The following is a 19942-nucleotide window of genomic DNA, read 5'->3' on the forward strand; positions in this document are numbered from 1 at the left end:
TCTGAATGATGGCTCCATCCTGTTGAACCTCACCCTTGTAATGGGGAACAAGTGAGCTAATTGTCCAGGAGGGTGTTGATGACTGACAGGCAGAGGGAACAAAGTGATCAAAAAAAAAACTGCATTTCAAAATCTTTATTTCGGATTGTCCCGTCAGACATCATCAGATCCTATGAAGCAGTCTTCACATTATACAAAATACCAAATAAAATAACAGTATTTTCATTTTTGTTTGCATCAGGATTTCCAACAGCACTGCACACTGATTTTTGGATGGCTGACTTCACAGACTGTATGGCACAAATGTACAACTCCACTCCATAAATATAAAAACTACGTCCTTCATGATTCTGCAGTTCATTGTCTGCATGTACATGTGAACTGACTGATTCAAAAACATGTCAATGATGGCTCTGTGAATCTGAAACCATTCATTTGAATATGCAAGTAGTTATCTTAACAGACTTCATATTTCCTAGAGGGCAATGTACTGCACTATGACTATAACTGCATGTTCTTTTAATCATTCTTAATTGTTCACAAGCCATTCTGTCCAATATGATTGGTTGTTGTATTGACACAGTTTGAAATAAGACTATGGATTATCTTTTTATAACCATAACATGGCAGAGCTCTTTGTCATCTATTGGTGTATATAACTAGAATAAGTCAGTAGTGTAGCTTGGAGATTTACTAGTTTATGTCAAACTAGTCAGGTTTTTCAGTCCAGTGATTTATATAATAGCACTGCTGTTTCTATCTCTTGTGAAGAAAACATATGCACAATACACATTAATTTCACTCAGAAATAAACTTTCTTAGCTTGGGAACTGTTTGAATTAATGACTGCACCTTCAAATATTTATTTTTCAATGAGTCACTTGCAATCTTTGCTCTGCCCTTCTCTTTTGTTTTATTCTTGCACATTAAAAAGATTGAGTAGTCCACAGTTTTTGCATTCTCTAGTCACTTCTAGAAGAGATTAATAAAGGTTAATATGAGGTGTACACTCTGTGTACACCACAAAGTAATTTTTCTGAAGTCAAGAACAGCCCTATCACAATGCCATTACTGTATATTCACTCTGAAAGTGTACACATTGTGGTCATCTTTGAGTCCCACCAACTGTTTCTTATCAAGGAGATAGTTGCATCTTAAACCATATGGTGGCTGTCCAGCTTCTGGCTTTTTACTGGCATTTTATTTCTTAATGGCCTGTTTATAAGTAGCCAAACTGTTAGGTTTCTTCTACCACATGAATTAAACTTTTGTTAGGTTGTATGGAGCTACAATGGATTTATCCTTGTTATTTTTAACAAACCTTTCCTTCATTATAATGTTGTTTTTATGTTTTTTATTTGCAGTTTGTTTACCAGGATAGTCCATTAGGCCTAGAAGAGCCCATTTTCAATGGAATCCCAAGGAAAAAAATCTCCATAAAAACAGTATAGAATGAAAACAATGCATTCACATTTTGTAATGCAGGTGACGAACGAAGGTATTACATAGTATAAAAAATCACAGTGGAATTCAGATAAAAATAAGAAAATTATTAGTAAATATTCACAAATAGATTAGCTAAAACATTGGAAATATAATAGTGGTGGCAAAGAGCCTCACGCCGTATCTTAACAGAATTATAGTTGGTTAGGGGATAAGAGGTGTTAAGTGTTGATGAAAGAAAAGAGGGACAGTAAGAAAAAGTAGTGTACAAGTAACTAAGTGAAGAGAAAGGTGGATAAGAAGCAGTGTAGCTCAGCATGATGAATGAGAAGAGAGAGTGAGGGAGTATGAGAAACAGGAAATAATGTAGATTGGAGACATGTGGGGTGAGAGCAGGAACATTCCCAGCAGGATGTGAGATGGGAATGAAGTAAGGTCTTAAAGGTAGAGTGGTTATGAGTGGTACAGATAAGTGGTGGCAGGAAGTTCCAAAGGTGTGCTAGAGAGAAGCATAGGAGATGTTTGCCTGGTGGATGAGCAGGCTTGTACATTTCAAGCAGATTGTGGTTGTTGGATCTTAGAACTCTATCGGGCAGATGCATTTTGGGAGAGGAGGCAAGGGAGGGGCAGAGAGAGGGATTGAAGATGAGTTTGGGAGCATGAGTTAGTTGGATATAGGTAAGATAGTTGGGCAGCTCTAGCCAATTTAGGTTGTGAAGGGCATTACAGTGGTGGGAGGAGGATTTGTTGCCAGTAGCGAACTTAGAAATTTTGTTGTAACAGGAAGATAGTTCTGTCTTTAGAGAAGATTGAAGGTTGGTAAAAAGTGGGGTATCCTATAGGAGAGAAGGAATGAGGAAGGTGTTTAGATTGTATAAGTTTAGTAGCGGGAGTGATATAGCGGTTATGGCGGTAGAGCATGCCTAGTTCCTGGTGGGTTTTCTTTATATTGGTTAGTAGGTGGGTATCAAATTTTAACTGTTCATCGATAAGGACTCCTAGAAGCTTTGCATGGGCGACTACCTCGAGAGAGCTATTGTTTTGGCTAGTAATGGAGAACAAGTTCTTGTCTATAGTGGTATTTTTTGAAGGAGTAAATATGAGTTTAGTTTTTGATGCATTGAGTGCTAGGTGGTTATCTAACATCCAGCGCTCAGTAGAAGAGAAGGTATCTTGAGTTAGTTTTAAGAGGACGGAGGTGGAAGTGGCAGAGCAGATGATTGTAGAGTCATCTGTGTATTGGATAAGTTTAGCATTCGGAATGTTCTGGTGGAATTAATTTATGAAAATGTTGAACAATAAGGGACCTAATATTGAACCCTGTGGTACACCTATAGGATTATTAAGGAAGGAGGAGGTAGCTTTTTTCCATTTGATGGCTTGTTGCCTGTTGGAGAGGTAACTACAGAACCAGTTGATAGAAGAGATGGATAGATTGAGATTAGAGAGTTTGGACAAGAGAAGACTGAGAGATAGTATCAAAGGCTTTGGATAAATCCAGAAGGAGGGTAGACACTAGGCAGCTGGAGTCGTGAGCTTTATTGACTGTTTCAAGGAAGTAGAGGAGAGTAGTGGTGGTACTGTAGCCAGGTCTAAATCCATGTTGTGTAGGGGTGACCATACCTGTCAACCTAGAAACATTAAAAATCTGGACAAGGCCCATGAAAAATAGGTACAAATCTGTACGCTGATTAACATCTGATTTGCATACATAATTATGTAACCACACCCACTCCATCGGAATTGTGGGATACCAACTTTCAAACGCAAACTGAACAGGCAACCAAAATATAGCAGAAATCAAAAGAAAGTATCCAACTAATGCTCAGAGTGTTAGATATAAGCCCAAACACTGTACATTTCTTAAAACATACACATTTATTAGAAGTGTTTTTCGTTGCTGCTATACAGTAACTTCTTCAGAAAAAGTTACACCATTTTCAAACAACCCTATTGAAATAGTAAACATAATCACGTTGTTAGTATCAGATGGTATTCATGTCACAACATATCCGCATAAATTTAAAGCTAGCTAAAGCAAATTAAACTTATGTTACTTTAAAACTGCTATGAAAAGTCTATAAATCCCTAAATAAATGAAAAGGTAAAAAAGATAAGGAAATATATAAACACATAAATAATGGATCCTTCTCTTATACAAAAAGGTAGGTACCAATATATGATTTCACTATTTCAGTTTAGTTACATTTGATGATGTACCCATGTATAAATGCATCTCAAGGTTACTAACAAGACTGAAACTTATTCATCTTTTCAGACTTAAGTTTCAGTAAACATATGTTACAAGAATTTTTTTTAGCCAAAATATAGCATCAGAGTCCCCCTGCAGCCACTCTGATGTCCCATTATCTGGCTATTTCTCCCCATTTACTATAAACACTAATGTGTTCTTACTGCTTTACTTCTACAATGATAATTTGGATTTTATTTTTACAGCACAAAAATGCACAAACAGTAATAGACATCTGGTAAAAACAATACTGTCTCACAATGAAAATAGACTTGACATTAAAACACATTGAAACCCACACTACATCCAAAGAAAATGCATCTGGCCAGTGGTGGATAAAGATGGCCTTTGGGTTGTTTTCAAATCATTGGCCCCTTGCACACAAGAAACATACATGTGTTCTTTTCTTTGATACACCTTCCTGACTTAATTATATTCCTTGTATAATACACCACACTTGTTAGACTGAGCACGTTTTACATTTATTGCTTAAACAATTTTCCAGTAGACTGTACTGTAGACAATGAAACAAAATGCAAGAACCAATAATGCCAAAACTGCCCAATTCAGAACATTTCCATCATAAAAGTCTACTTCCACAACCCCACTATAAATAGAATGACAGCAGTGTAAGCCATAGGCATCTTGCACAGCTTCACACTTATTTTCAATTTCATTTTTTTGGGGTAGGGGGCAAAAGGACAAAAACCAGGGACACATTTTAAACATTGCTTGTATAATTTTGTAAAGTTGCTAGAATAAAATGTGTTACTACCATGCATTTCACTAGTAAGTCTTGAATCCAGGTCCTAGGACCCTATACACTACAGTCAGAGCAACATGCCAGTGCACACATACAAATAAGCACTAAAATTGTAAATCTATATATCAGGAAGAGTTTTTTTAATAACTGGTGTGAATTCATTATTCATTTAGTTACATAAAGTAATAGACATAATCATATATTAAACAAACAAACCAAAAAAACATTCCTGCTGTATTACTAAAGGCACACGATGGAGCACTTAACTAATATTTAGCATAAATTCCTTTCTTGTTTCTATTATAATACATTTCAATATACATAAATATGTTTTCTTTAAAGAAAATATATGCTAAAAGCATAGTTTTAGATCACTTTAACTTGGAGTTTACAGATTATTTAAGTGTCCCATTTATAACATTGTTTCCCAGTCCCTCTCTCTAAATTCAGCATGTATAATGAAAACAAATATTATAGTAAGCTATGTAATTATGTCAGAGCACTAGTTCTAGTAACATATTAGAAAGTTACAGAACTAACAGTTGACTCCTGTAGCCTACATTACATCCAGTCATATCAAACAGTCTCGCAGAGACCCATATAGGGGCAAACACCCTGAATATGAGCCATCCCACCTAGGTCTTATCTTGATCCTCAGTTAATTGAGACCATCTCGATGGGTCACATATCCACCAGTAAGCACCACTGCCTGCATCAGAATCAATGCATACAAGACAGAAATCTAACAGTAGCACTATAATAACTGGGACTGGCCAATCCACAAATCAAACCCATTATCATATTGTTCACATGTAGACTGCCCCACATAGCAAAAATTCACATCCATAGTGTCTTTGAAATCCCAGAAAATGCAAATCTAAAGTGGTGTAACCGAAAGCCACTGCTAAGCTACTCTAGAAAAGTTCCTCACATTATGAGCCTAGGGATTGTTTTTTGGATTTAGAAAAACTTCCATTTAGATTCAGCAGTAAATTAAAAATGTATACAAAGGTTCAGAAGAGAAGTTTTGAATACAATACATTAATTCCTACTTTTAAGTCACCTTCATTTGCCACACTATTCCAAACAAATTAAAACTGAAAAAAGAAACTCATTCCCTATAATATTTCAAGTATTAGGAAATAAGGCAACAATCTGGACATTCCACTATAAGCTATAACAGTTTATATTATACTGAAGATGGGAAAAATCCTTTATGAACCATACAGCAGAGACTCTCAACTGTTAGAAGTTCTATAAAACAGTTACAGATTACTGAAAACCATTACACTACAAGTTAAAATTCAAAACCATACCACATATCAAGACAAAACCAATGAAATGGCCCATTGAACAATCCAGTTACGCATCGGAACACTGCAACAAGGAATCTGGAACATGAATGCAATCAACCATCTTCACGATCCTCTCCTCCACCAAACTACCACATCCCATAACTGTGAAACCAATCAAAACCTGACAAATCCACACCTCAGATTCCAATGAGTAGCACCCAGGCACATCCAATAATAAAAAGCGACTAATGCTCCAATCCAACCTGACACATGATTTGGTTTAAAAGCAAACAATCCTATCCACAAATAAGACACAATGAGGAGGTAAAAAAGAAGCAGTGTCTCAAACAAATGAAAGCCTCTTATTTCCCATTTTATGTCCAGTTAATCAAGCCACTTAAAGTAATGCGACTTAACATTTTAAAACAAGACCTAGTTAAATAATTATTTATATCATCATATAAGAATTGATTGTTAACATACACATTTTATAAACCGAGTCATTTAAAATGTGTAACATGCACTAATATAATAAAATATACAGAAAGGAAAGAAGAGAGTAAATATGTTTATATGCAAGTAGAAATAAGATTTACATGTGATTATTACGAGACTAAGAAGATAAATGCACACTCACGTTACTTTTCCCCACAGAGAAGTTCCAGCCAGTGCCGTTTTCACTTTTCACCGATGCATGGCACAGTCCCATTTCCCGTTCGTTATAGCTCAGCTGTCCCAGTGCCCGCATCTTGCATATTAGAGCTAGCCAACCAGTCTCATAACGTTAAAACTGTTCTATTACCACTCGCATGTTAACTGGTTCCTATTCATTTCCCGCTCACATTTGTGGCCTGCCAGAAATGACATGAGCTCTTCAGCTCAATTCCGACTGGCTGGTAGCGCTGACGGTGATTACGTCATCGCGCATGTGATGACATCCTCACAGACAGCGCGAAAATTGAAAAACAAATTAAACAAAAGGGAAACAATCGGAAATGAAGGGGTGCCACTCGGGAATCGTGACACCCCTTCATTTGGACCCCAAAACTCGGTAAAAAACGAGTAATTCGGTATGGTTGGGAGGTATGGGGGTGACCAGGTAATTGTCTATGAGGTAGGGTAAAAAGTTGTAGGTGAATAAATTTTTCTAGAAATTTGAGATAGGGGATAAGACAGCGATTGGTCGGAAATTAGGAATGTCTTTGTTGTTGCCCCCTTTATGAAGGGGAATGATAAAGGCCTTTTTCCAAAGCAGGGGTACGTAGCCTTCTTGGATCGACCGATTTATTAGAATGGAGCTAGGGTTGGCGATGGCATTGGCAGTTATTTTTAGGAAGTAGGAAGGAAAGTCATCAGGGGCATTTGAACATGGTTTCAATTTTTGAAAGAGTTTTTTTCTGGTGAAGATAGGAATGGGTTGGATGGTGAAGGGAGGGGATTTGGGAGGTGGTAGTGTATAGGGAGGAAGAGTTGGAAGTAGAGCTTTGTTGGGGGAGGATGTTGTTAGTTTGATTAAGAGGTATTTGGATCGGGGCAAGGGTTGAGGAGGGTGGTGATACCATTCCAAAATATTATGGGTTAGTCTTTTGGTTATTTTGAAGTATAGAGAAGTAGGATTTATGGTCTGATACAATAAGTTTTTAACTTTGTTGCAAAGTAGCTTGTATTCGTTCAGGGTGGTGGAAGTTTTATATTTGTGGTAGCATTTCCAGGCTTTGTCGTGGAGACGCATGATGATTGTAGTTTCTTTGAGTAACCATGAGATAGTATTACTTTTAACTCTTTTGGCTCTAGAAGGAGCAAAGCTATTTAACAGGTCTGTAAATGTAGTATTGAAATAGGCAACAGTATTATCTAGGGAGAGGGTTTTTAGAGGGCTCCAGTTTGCATTTTAGGGAGTTAGAGAAGGTTTCAGGGTTGAAATTTTTTTTTTTTTTTTTAGAGTGGGTAGAGATGTAAGTGTGAGATAGTTGTATGGAGGAGGGAAGCTGATGAGCGAAAGTGGGAAGATGATTTCTAAGAGTCAGGAAGGATACTGCTATTGGAGATGTAATGGGGGTGAGAAACTAGAATCCAGTCAAGAGTACTACCAGAGGAGTAGTGGTTGGAAGGCCTGGTAGGAGACTTGATTAGTTGTGTGAAGTTATATAGGTTTAGGTTTTGGGAGGTCATAGGAGATTGAATGGTCATCCAGTTAACATTAACGTTACCAAGGATTATGGTTTTTTCATTGTTAATGTTGGAGGAGAACCAGGAGATGATGTCCTCAAGAATGGGGATATTGTCTCCAGGAGGTATATAAAGACTGGCTATGCATATATGTTTGTGTCTATTTATCTGTAGGAGGGCCAGAGTTAATTTGGCACTGGCAAATAGGGGTATGGGTTTAGTATAGGGAGTAACTGAAGGAGGAGTAGAGAAGAGCTACTCCACCGCTTTTCTTATGGGTCCTGTCTTTTCTAATGATATTATAGTTAGGGGAAGTGATTTTGGGGTCTTTATGGGGTTTTAGCCATGTTTCAGAGATGGACAGGATGTCTGGGTGGTTATGGAGCAGCCAGGCATGGAAGTTAGGAACCTTGTTACATAGACTTTGTGCATTCAATGTGGTAAAAAGAAGGGATTTGCAGGTTGAGGGTGGAGTGAGTAGGGGTGGGTTTGACTGCAGAGAGGGAGAGGGGCTGGGGTTAGGGTGAATGTCGCCAGAGAGAAGGATGGAAATAAGTTGGTGGATGCGGGAAAAGAGGAATTTAGAGTGCTTAGTGTCAGGTTTGAGAGTCAGGTAATGTGTTGTAGTGGGGTTGTCTGGGAGTGGAATAGAGTAGCTGTGGACAGAAATAAGTTTCTAAGGGAAAATGAGGCAGTTATTGAAGAAATAGAGGTAGGGGGATATGAAGGTTGTGAAGTGTAAATGAATTCAAGTCATCAGTTAAGGTCTTCATCTGAATACTGTTTATTTTTTACCACTTTAAGTATGTTTATAGCTTTCCTCAAGTATTAGATTCTGAGAAAAAAATCACTACTTATCTCAACATATTTATGCTGCAGGCATTTCTATTCCTCACCAATGAATTGTACAGCTATACAAACTCAGTCTTTAGATCTTTGTTTCAGTTTAGTTACACCGGCATCAGTAGACTCTTGCTGCCTTTGTTTTCTGGGGAGAAATAAATGACTGATATATGGTGGATTATTTTTAGACTCAAACTATTGCTTGTATCTTTCCTTAATTGCATTCAGATCAGTACGTTGCTCTTTTGTAAGGTTAAATGCATTAAATATCTTAACGAAATCATCTCCAGCAAGAAGAAAACTAACCACTAGCACTTATCTATTTCTGCCACACCAGATACAGTACTAAGAAAAGGAAGCTTCTGCATTCTTTGCTTCCAGTTTCCTGCCACATTGTTGGGTAGAACCAGTGATGGTGCAAGTGTGATGAAGGATGTTGGAATGATTAATGACTGTGCTCAAAATAAGATGACGGCTATTGGTTTTGCAGGAAAGATTCCAAAGATTTCTGCTGTACTTGACAGTTAAATGACTGGATTGCCTTAGACATTTTTGTTTAGCAGTTTGAATAATAATATTTTTTTCATCAATGTCTTGCTTATTTAATCAAAATAATATCTCAAGATTTTCCCAGTGTTCTAGCAGAAACATGACTTAGTTATGTCATTGCTCTTGATAGTAGCATGTACCAGGGATATCCTAATGCCTTTTGAGAAAATTTAGCTCCTCTCATCTGGCTGGAACAAATGAATCTATGAATATTACTCATTTCCACTTCTTTCACCGTGTGGCGTTCAGATTCATTCAGCTTTATGCTAGATTTCATATTTGGTGGTGAAATATAGACACATAAGACCCAATGTTGGAGCCACCAATCTAATTATTTATATGAAAGCAGCTCCCTAAGCAGGAAGTATAATGTGACACCCAGTATGCACTTTAGCATTATGGGTAACTGACCACTGAAGTAGTAAAGTACTTTACACATGACACTTAGTACCTCCACAGTGAACCAGTGATATAATAGGGACAATGTCATCTTCACAACAATAATGTAAACAGTTTGTCCATTTCTTTGTGGATATGAACAGTTTTCATTCCAAAACCACTGTGGGTTGTAATAACTAGCTTGAACTCAGAGCTTTACCCCAACAGAAGCCTCTGCTGTTATTAAGACTAGTCCATGTCTGTTTTAAAGACAACTAAGAATACATTAGATCCTGGTCCAATACATATTTTAATAGATTTCTGAACAGTATATGAGAAGCTATCAATAAAATTGTCATGACACTGCTGAATAAAGGTACTTGCTTTATAGATTGTCTAAAAGAGAATCCAGTGTAGGCCCTTTAAAAAAAAAGTCTTCTGTTATCCCTGATTGGCTAGCTGAAGATCCACTTCTGTCCTTCCATTTTTTACTATCTAATGCAATTTCATTGAAGATTTAGAATAAACTACAGCACTAAAATAGATTTCATACCAGCTCTGCAGTGGTTATCCTTAGTCATCAGTATCTGTTTCAGAGGATAGGAAATCATCATTCAGAATGCCTGGTTTCAGGTTTTAAGTTTGTTCCTTTTCTCGTCTGACCATTGCAGATGTGCAGATCTTATGACTCTAGAAGTTATGTGATAGTTCCTGAAAAGGATCTAGGGGATATCTGATAGCTTATGAGATTCACAAAACTGTATATAACCAAATATGATTTTTTTTTTGTATTCTGGCATCAAAACAGTAAAAATCTGTGTCATGGTCTTTCTGGTATCCATGCTGGGTGACAATGGTCTTTCTGGTATCCATGCTGGGTGACAATGAATAGTCTATAGTGGTCTAGCTGTCTGAGATGGTTGTATACTACTTATGCAAGTAGCTTTTAGACTGAGGATAGTCATATACCAGCAAATATCTGTTCTCTCTACAGCCCTACCACTGCAAAATATTACAACACAGACCTTTTTACATAACTGAGAAACCTGACTATCATATAGAAATCTCAAGACAGGCATGTAGAACTATGAGCAATGAACTCTGGTTCCAGCTTTGCAAGTATAGCCGGCAGATCTGTAACAAAACAAGACCTGCTTATTTCAACTTTCTCCAGCAAACGTTTGATATCAGTGACATTAGCTTTCCAAAGCTATGATTGAAGGAGGAGTTACCATGTTGAAAATCTAATCTGAATTGGCATGAATTCTACTATGTGGCTGTTCAACTCAAGCCCTCTGTGATCTTTTTTGGCAAGTGTGTCCCTAAAGCCTTGTCCTCTGGCTGATTCCTCAGCTATCATCTATTCAGGATTTGCTGGACATCTGATATGCTAACAGTCTGAAATGATTCTTATTTGCATGACACAAGCTGCTACAGTTGGTGAGATCTAGTGGTTGCGTAAAGCTTTCACAGTTAACTTTCTTTCCAGTTCACATTTACCTGGCGCTGCCTGAAATGCTTGTGTGCTGTATGGTGTTATGGCAGTATTCATATGAGGAATGTGAAGAAGGGCCTCATTTTTCTGCAGGAACCTTCATGCCGAATCCCTTAGAAGAGAATCCTAAAAGGTTCTTTGGCAAAATAATTGTGCAGAAAAATAAAGGGTGTTATTTTTTTCATAAGATGAAAAATGGATGTCATCCCTGAGGCATCTGGGAAAATTCCCCCCCATTCTGGGGCACTGCTGGGATTTTAATTAGTGCATAGTCCAGGAGAGTGTTCCTTCTATACTTAGGTTTTCAGGTGTGGAAACCAATCATCTGAAATGTCCGTCAGTCCACAAACTGTAAATTGTTGGCAGCTTCTCATTTTCTGCCCATTAGTACCAAGGGCACCAAGGCTGTTTGTGATGAAAATGACTTCTCTTAATCCATCTTCTTTGTTCTGATGATTCACTAAACAGGTGAGAACTCGGATTCTCTTGTGTATAGGTTTAATCAAGATTTAGATGTTGCAAGTGAATTTGGTTTGTATATGACATCAATATTTGGAGTTCTGGCACCTTTCACCTGGATACGTGTTTTGACATTTTAATGTAACTCATAATGGGTCAATGTGCAAGACCAGGAACACATCACTTACCACAAAACATTCTGTGTAAGAATACTTGTCCTGGACAGGATAATGTGCAGAATCAGTAGTCAGAGGCTAAATGGCATATTCCTTATCTAAAAGAGTACTTTGTCCATAGTATGCTTAAAAAAGGAAACTCCTGTCATCCATGGGATACCAATATACTTACATTCATTTCATAGCAAAGCAATTCATAAGCCTACATTGGGCTGCTGCTGTGTAGAGCCATGATGATTGTGAATACCCTTGATGTAATCCATAGTGTGGAGGTAACCCGCATTATGTCCATCATGCTGCAATCTTTTTACTCCATTAATTGCAAATGACTTCTGCTTCCAAGTGAATAACTGCCATTCAGGGCTAACTACATAAAATCACACACTTTTCTCTTGCACCACCTCATGAACTGGTTGGCCAGCAACAGCCAGTAGGGGTTAAATGAGCAAAATGACTGCATATAAAGGATATGTTGGGCACCTATTTTGTACGGTCTATATTACGCGATCAAACAGTCAAATGTTCGAACACGTAATAATCGACCCCTAAATATCGAAATGCTGTAATGTCAAATGGAAAAAAAAGAAACACCCAAACAAACCATTAAAATGCTCTAAGCAGGGGGGCAAGCCGTCCTGCACCCCCCAGCCCCCGCTACTTAAATATACCAACTCCGAGATCGCACTACAGTGCAGACAATGGAAAACGTCCATGTTCGCACTGTACGGAGATCTCCGTTGAACAGTTCGACATTCTGACGGTTCAATATTTAGGGGTCGATTATTACGTGTTCGAACATTTGACTGTTCAATCACATAATATAGACCCTTTCGTACTATGGACTACATCAGGCATTGTTACGGCACTTTAAAGCAATACCAAAATGGAAATTTAGGAGTGCTTTTGCTCTAACATGACTTTAAGCATATCAGGATCCCTAAACAAATTCATTTGCTTGTTTGTCTTGATCATCCTTTGGGCACAGTACCCCTTTCAGGTGGATTGTGTTCAGGCAACATGTACCAAGTCTTTCATGTGATCTGCCTAACTATTGCTGATCTCTGTCTGCATTTGGTTTTGAATTAAAGTTATTAATTTAAGGTTTGGTTGCGTTTATTAGCCGAAAGACACAAACAAACTTATATTGTATTTTGTATTAAGTTTTTTGTTATGTAATTTTGGAGTTTTAAGTGGTTTTGGCTAGGGTCATTTAGAAAAGTTAGAAAATAATTCCTTTGCAAACAGTGAGTAACATCCAGCTGATCAGTGGGAGGAGCTGAGAAATAACATTCCTCATTTAACTAACAACATTTGGAGGCATCTTTATTTAGCTGTAGTGCTTGTCTGACTCGTTCTCTACCTGACTATTGCTGATCTCCGTCTGTGTTTGTTTTTTCCCACCTACTTGCTCTACTGCTGTTGTGCTCTTAAACTTGATGGCTTTTGAGTTGCCTGTCCCTACTATAAATCTGATTCTGGACACTTCATCCAGTCTCACCTCATCAGGTCATTTTACTGAGTACTGAGAGATCATCTGGGAAGGCCTACCCCCTTGGTATATTAAACCTGAATTATCTTCTGTTTCCTCCCTTCCCACATATGTAAAAATTGCACATTATTCAGCTGTTTTTACTGTATCTGTGCCTCTTCCAACTTTATTTATCTTTTTGCTGTGTGATCATAAAGTGTTCAGTTTCATTTAATCTGCTCCATTTTTAATGCTTTTTAGTAGCCCAGTTAAATTGGAACGGTTATTCTAAGCCTCTTAGTTTTAATTTAAGCACTTGGACTCCAAACCAGTTATTTTACATTAGGGAGGTTTGTGGTCTGCACTCTTGTGGGAGGAGAGGGTAGCCTTCACCCTTCTGAACTGAGAGTCGCTAGTGAAGGCTTATTGTGCCTGTTATTTTAAGTCTTTTTGTTCTGGTTTGTGGTCTGCACTCGTGGCATTACTGTATAGATATATTTTTTTAATGCTAGAGTATCTAATTTGCTCATAGCTGAGTGTTGTTCATCAAGTTGCTTGTCTTATTCACTTGTTCAATAATTACGTTTTCCTCACTCCTCCCTAGTAGCTCTGTGGCCATAGATATGCACTTCCCAACTCTCTCTGTGGCCAGTTTGGTTGAGATGGGTATTCTTAGGCATTGTAGCAATTGCCTCATGTACACTAACAACAGACAGTGTATGCGAGAAGTGTAAATACACTTGATCACTGGAGGCAAAACTCTTTCATACAATCAAAACCATTCTTATAGCGTGTGTCAGTGATGCTTGCACCATGTCTGCTGCGCAGGGTAAAGACCATACCATAAAACTACTTATGCTGAGGCACTTACTGGTAACCTTCCTAAAACACCAAGACACCCCCTGCACAGTACAGTCAAAGTAAGGGTCCTCCGCCATCACATAAACACTCTGCTAAAACACCACCCACAACTACACATAGTAAAACTGTATCCGATGTCTCCACTGCTGAGCCCTTAAGGCAAACCAGCACACAGCCAAATTTCCTGGTCATTGGTGATTCTGTACTCAGGCACCGATGTCCCCCTCACCAGACTGAGTAAGGAGATAGTCATGGTTGGCTGCCATTCTGAGGCTAGGATCCATCAAGTCACACAGACACTCAGGTCATTGAACCACAGGTACCAGTATAACTGTGTCATAGTCCATGTAGGTGTTAATGATCTGAGATGTACCTCCCTTGATTATATGAAGCGAGGCACAATCAAACTTGCTGATTGAGTCTTTGGCAGTTATGATCCTAGCACTGAGCAGCATACCATCTTCTCCAAGGATGATGCCACATTACCAACAGAAAATGATTGATTTTAACAATTAGAAGGGGTACAAGCATCCTTGGCCTTGTACTCACGAACATGGGGCAGCCAGTATTCCTCACCCAGTGTAATATCTCTGCTCATCTGATCTGACCATAACGTAGTATTACTTGAAATAAAAATTAAATCCAGTGAAATCAAAAACATTTAGAAACTATTCCAAGGCTAACCTCTCTCTACTAAGCAACATCTTGGCTAAATTCCAAGTACCCCCAAACCCAGTAAACACCATAGAATACACTGAGCTATTTACAAAATCTCTGTACAGCCATATTGATAGCTGTATAGAGTGATCTGTGCCCACTCATATTAAGAATAAGACAAACTCAAAAGACAAGCCATCCTGGTGGAATGACAATATCAATTGGTCGTATAACAAAAGAAAAAGATCTTGGCCAAGTATAGGAAGAAAAAAAACATACATACTAAAGGCCGCCTGACCAATCTAAACAGGCAGCTAAGGGGTTTAATATTTCAAAGGCTAAATTTGAATAAAAAATAGATTTTCAGGCAGAGGACAACCACAAAGCTTTCTACAACTATGTCCATAACCTCAGAAGAAATACACAACAATGTGCAGAACTTATTGTAAGTGGTATCACCTGCACTGAACCAGAGGCCATTGCCAATCTTTTGGCTGACAGGTTCAGGTCAAATCCCCCCAACTCCCCCCCTGCTCATCCAAAGGAAATACCACATAATACAATCTCCTAACCATTACTAGGCAATAGGTTATCATTGCACTTTCCAAGGCCAAAAACACTGCATCATTGGGCCCTGATAACATCCCAGCATGTTTAATAAAGAGCATGAATCATAACCTCTCTGGTCCACTTGAATCACTTTTCAACTGGAGCCTTCAGTCAGGTTTTGTGCCCAAGGAATGGAAAATGGCTACATTAATTCCCCTGCACAAAGGAGGCCCAACCACTGATGTGGGTAACCACAGGCCCACAAGTCTTACCAGCCTCATATGTAAGGCCATGGAAAGAATCATCACAGACATAATAAATGATGATATGGGTAACCTGGAAACATTGGACCCATCACAGTTCGGCTTTGTTAAAGGAAGGTCATGCCTATTAAATCTGGTGGACTTTTTTGAGAGGGTCACCAAAGTACTGGATGAAGGTAAGACTGTGCACACATCTTACCTCGACCTGGCCAAGGCTTTTGAAACAATTCCCCACTCAGGTGTTATACACAACCTCACTAATTTATGTATAAACCCACTCCTTTTTGGCATCTCTTTCTCTGAAATGGAAGCAAATGCTGGCTAAGTTTGCAGATGATTGCAGACTGGGGATTATCACTGACTCCTTTGCAGACACTAGCATTATTCAAGAAGGTCTGTCTCTGACTAACAAATGGTGCCAAAGTCATGATCTTAAACTTAATGATAAGAAATGCATAATTGTACACTTTGGGAAGTCAACCATCCCGGCTAATTACCATGTTGATAATACACCCCTAAGAGTTTACTCCATGGTCAGTGATCTGGGTACGTACATAGACAGTAGCCTTACTTTTGACCATCACATAGCCACAGTGGTGAGGAAATCCTTTTATGTTGTAAAACTTATAAGTAAGGGCATGGCATCTAGGTCCAAAGAGGTCATTATCTTACTGTACTCTGCCCTTATCAGACCAATCATAGAGTATAATAATCCCTTTGGTATGTACTTGACCATGCATTGACATCAACTAGAGTGACCTTAATGGTTCCTTATAAAAAGTATACAAGATGTAACAAGCCTGCCTTATGCAGAGCACCTTAAAGCCCTTTCCCACTACTTAGTCTCCTGTAGATTGCTGAGGGGTGATCTATATCTGGCTTACAAGGCATCTGCAAACCCCACACTTATGAAACTCCTACATATTCATAAGTCAGAGTACCAGAAGTACAAGGTCTGAGGACCTAAATTTTGTCTGTGACTTAAAAAGAACATTCTGGATAGATAGATATGTATCCCAAAGATTTCCTATCCTATGGAACAGACTTCCCATCCATGTGAAGCTGAGTTCATCTATTACCCAGTTTAAATGCAACCTAGGCAAGTGGATGGGGATTAGGAAATGTGTACCAGGTCTGCCACCCATGTCCCTTACTGACGGTGGTAGCTTATAAATGCCTGGCCCTCAGTGTCCTTTTTGGATGCAGGACACCATTATTCTTTTGGGAAAACTTGGCTAGGGTTAGAAAGGCATCACAGATTGTTAGCCTAGTAACAATCTATGAATCTACGTATTGCCTGAATTCTGTGGTTTAGCTATGTTCTCAGCCTTTCTTGTTTAATATTGACCTGTTTTATGTTTAGCGGAGATGACGGCCTTGTATTTTACTTGTAGTGGCAACTTTAAAACAATGAGAAAGATATAGTCTGCATGTATATTTACACTTTCATAATTTATTAATAAATAAATAAATCAGTGTTGGAAAGATTGATTCTATTCTAGTGCAGGGAAGCATGCAATGTAATAGCCCTAGTAGGAGGCGTCCTCCAGGTGTTATCTTTCTCACACCTTATAGGATGGTACCAAGACCATAACTTTAATGGACCCTTTAGTACAAACATCCCTTGAACCCACTTTTAAAGGCCTCAGTATTCAAAGGAGCTGTTTTTTCTAGACTTTATAGAACTAGATAAGGTCACTCATCAGGATGGGCGAGTGAGTATTCAGCACTTATTGCCATTCTGTCCAGCTGGCCTCCCCAGTCCCTGGGATCCCAGTCAGTCCACGCTTATCAGGGATACAATCAGGGCTTTATCACTTTTTGCATTGGAATGACTGCCATAAACTTATCTGTACTAAAAGCTGCACTCTGTCATATTACTACAGCTTGTAGTTTTATGGAAACTGACTCCAGTGACTAAGTTGAATTATTTCAACTGTTTGAAAACATGAAAAAGATGATAGGGGAACTGATGGAGTTGATTCTGATGGAAAATTTAAATTTTTTTTTAAAGGACATCCGCATCAGGAACTACACTTGTATGGTTTCTCTGCCAAGAAGAGCTTCTGCAGTTCTGTTACTAGGAAGCCATCCTGTTTAATGATGGTTTGTCACTGGCTTTCAGTTTGGTAGCACATCACAGACTACTTACCAAACTAAAAAGGCTAGGACTATGGCAGATAATTAAGTAACTGTGGGGGAGAACAGCCGAGGAGGAAAACTCAGAGTGTGACCATCACAGGGTGGCTGAACAGTAGAATACCACAAGTCAGTACTGTGGCCAACACTTGAGTATAGTCATCTCAGATATGTCAGAAGAGGTAGCTATGATATGAAACCTATACCAACAGACAACACAAACAATAGTGACACAGGCCTGAGTGGAGAAGAGATTGAAAAATGGAACTCGCTAGTGCTTTACATGTGGGCGGAGGGGTGTTTACTGAAGATCAGTGTGGGAAGTGCAAGGTTCTAGACTTAGAACACAGCAACCCAAAGGTGACACACAAGCTAGGTGGACCCTAGACTGATAAATACAGTGAATGAATGAGACATGGGAATGATTACCACTGGTCAAGATTACTGAGGAGGAAGTAGAGAGAGCAGCAGAAACAGATAGACAGGGAGGTGTTGACTTGTGCACTGTGGGACACAGACTCCAAGGCAAGGAGAGTATATTTCACTCTGTAATATAGAGAAGTGAATATAAAACAGGAATATGCATTCAGCTCTGCAAGCCCTAAAAGGCAAAGGATAGGAACAAATGGAAAGCAACCAGAGTAAGGCTAGTGGGATCAGCAACGTGGCAGAAGGAATAGAGCAAATATACTTCTTTGCTGCTGAACTTATTACTAGACACTAGACAGACAGGTAATGGATATTACAGTACTCATTTGAAAGAGTGGCAAGAACTTATAAGAATGTCTGCATAAAGCTATATATGAAGACGCATCTTATGAGCTCTTTGATTCCTTGAATAATAGTGATACTATGTTCGAATATGGCTACACGAGATGCTATATGGGAAATGTAAATGGTGCTCCAGACTTTGATTACAAAAGTGGAAAGGAAGACTATTAGTGGAAAGGAAGACTATTTATATTAATGTATCTGGTACCTCATTTTCTTCCAGTTTTTGTGGTGGTTAAAAAAAAAAAAAAAAACAGTGCAAGTGAACAAGTGGCGGAGGCAGCAGGTGTTGAAGGCCAGCGTGGTTTTCAATATTCTTAATTACTGTAAGAATATTCTTAATTACTGTAAGAATATTGAGTGGAAGTAATTTTGTGTGTCTGTATGTCTGTGTATGTGTACATGGACAGTGTGCATGTTTGTATCTGTCTGCATTGTATATATGTATAAAACTGAGCATGAACTTTTTTTGTGCATGCATTTCTACTCCCATAGCAAGCATAGAAAGGCAGAGTCAGTTACTCGCCAACAGAAACTAAAGCAAATTGTGAGTTATTTTCTGTCACCATTGCATAGCTGAGCTAAGGAAGTGAGATCATGTGATTCATATTGATCTCCTAACTCTGAGTTTTCTTAGTCAGATTACATTGTCCTACCGCCTGCTAACCCTGTACCTCTGTAATCTGGGAACAATCTTAGTTGTCTGGCCTTGGTTTTAAAACATAAATTTCTTCTCTTTCAGGCTGGAAAAAGAGCTGGAATTACTGGAAAATGGGCTTTCTGCAACATCAACCAAGGAGAGCTTGGCAGAAGACACCGTCAGAGAAGAAGAAAAAGTAGTAGTAGTAGATCATGTCCAAAAGGTAATAAGGGCCATGCTGAGGCCTATTTTATATGAAGAAATTCAGAACGAATTTAACTGTTTCAACATAATGTGATATGAGTAAATGTGTCAGCATTTCAAGCACAACTGTTGCCCACTGTTTCAAACAGACTGAAAGGACATTGCTTAAAACTATTGAACACAATAAAAATCAGACTCCTGGTGTAGAGCAATCTGAAAATGTCACTCAGAAGAATTCATCCCAGAAGTATAGCAGTATTTTCATCTCATCTTACTACCCAGCCATTCTCCAGAATTTTGTTCCTGTTTTCACTAACTCTCACCTCAACTTCAGTAATTGACAGTGTGAATGTATAAATGTTTTGTGTTGCTTTACCTGCATACCACATTATCTCTTCTGCACCTCAAAGTTTATGATTATTTCAGGTATGTATGTATATTACATATTTATACTTTATACTTTTCCTGGGTCAATGACAACATCTATCCAGTTTGAATCAGATAAGCTAATTAGCTAAAAGTTAATAAATGACTGCATAAATAAATGAAAGAATATATAGTACTACCAT

At 38.5% G+C, this 19942-nt stretch overlaps 1 protein-coding gene across 5 annotated transcripts in view; it reads left to right on the forward strand.

The window, feature by feature from the left end:
• Positions 1 to 19942, forward strand: part of PALM (paralemmin) — a 610021-nt gene that overhangs the window by 558548 nt on the left and 31531 nt on the right. For all 5 annotated transcript variants that reach the window (XM_044053763.1, XM_044053762.1, XM_044053759.1 and 2 more), the window contains exon 5: positions 19272 to 19392. In XM_044053763.1, the coding sequence (XP_043909698.1) occupies positions 19272 to 19392 (121 nt within the window). The remainder of the gene's footprint in view (positions 1 to 19271; positions 19393 to 19942) is intronic.

Source organism: Protopterus annectens, chromosome 13.part0 (genome assembly GCF_019279795.1).
Source record: "Protopterus annectens isolate FY-2018-M chromosome 13.part0, PAN1.0, whole genome shotgun sequence".
In the NCBI taxonomy this organism is placed as follows: domain Eukaryota; kingdom Metazoa; phylum Chordata; order Ceratodontiformes; family Protopteridae; genus Protopterus; species Protopterus annectens.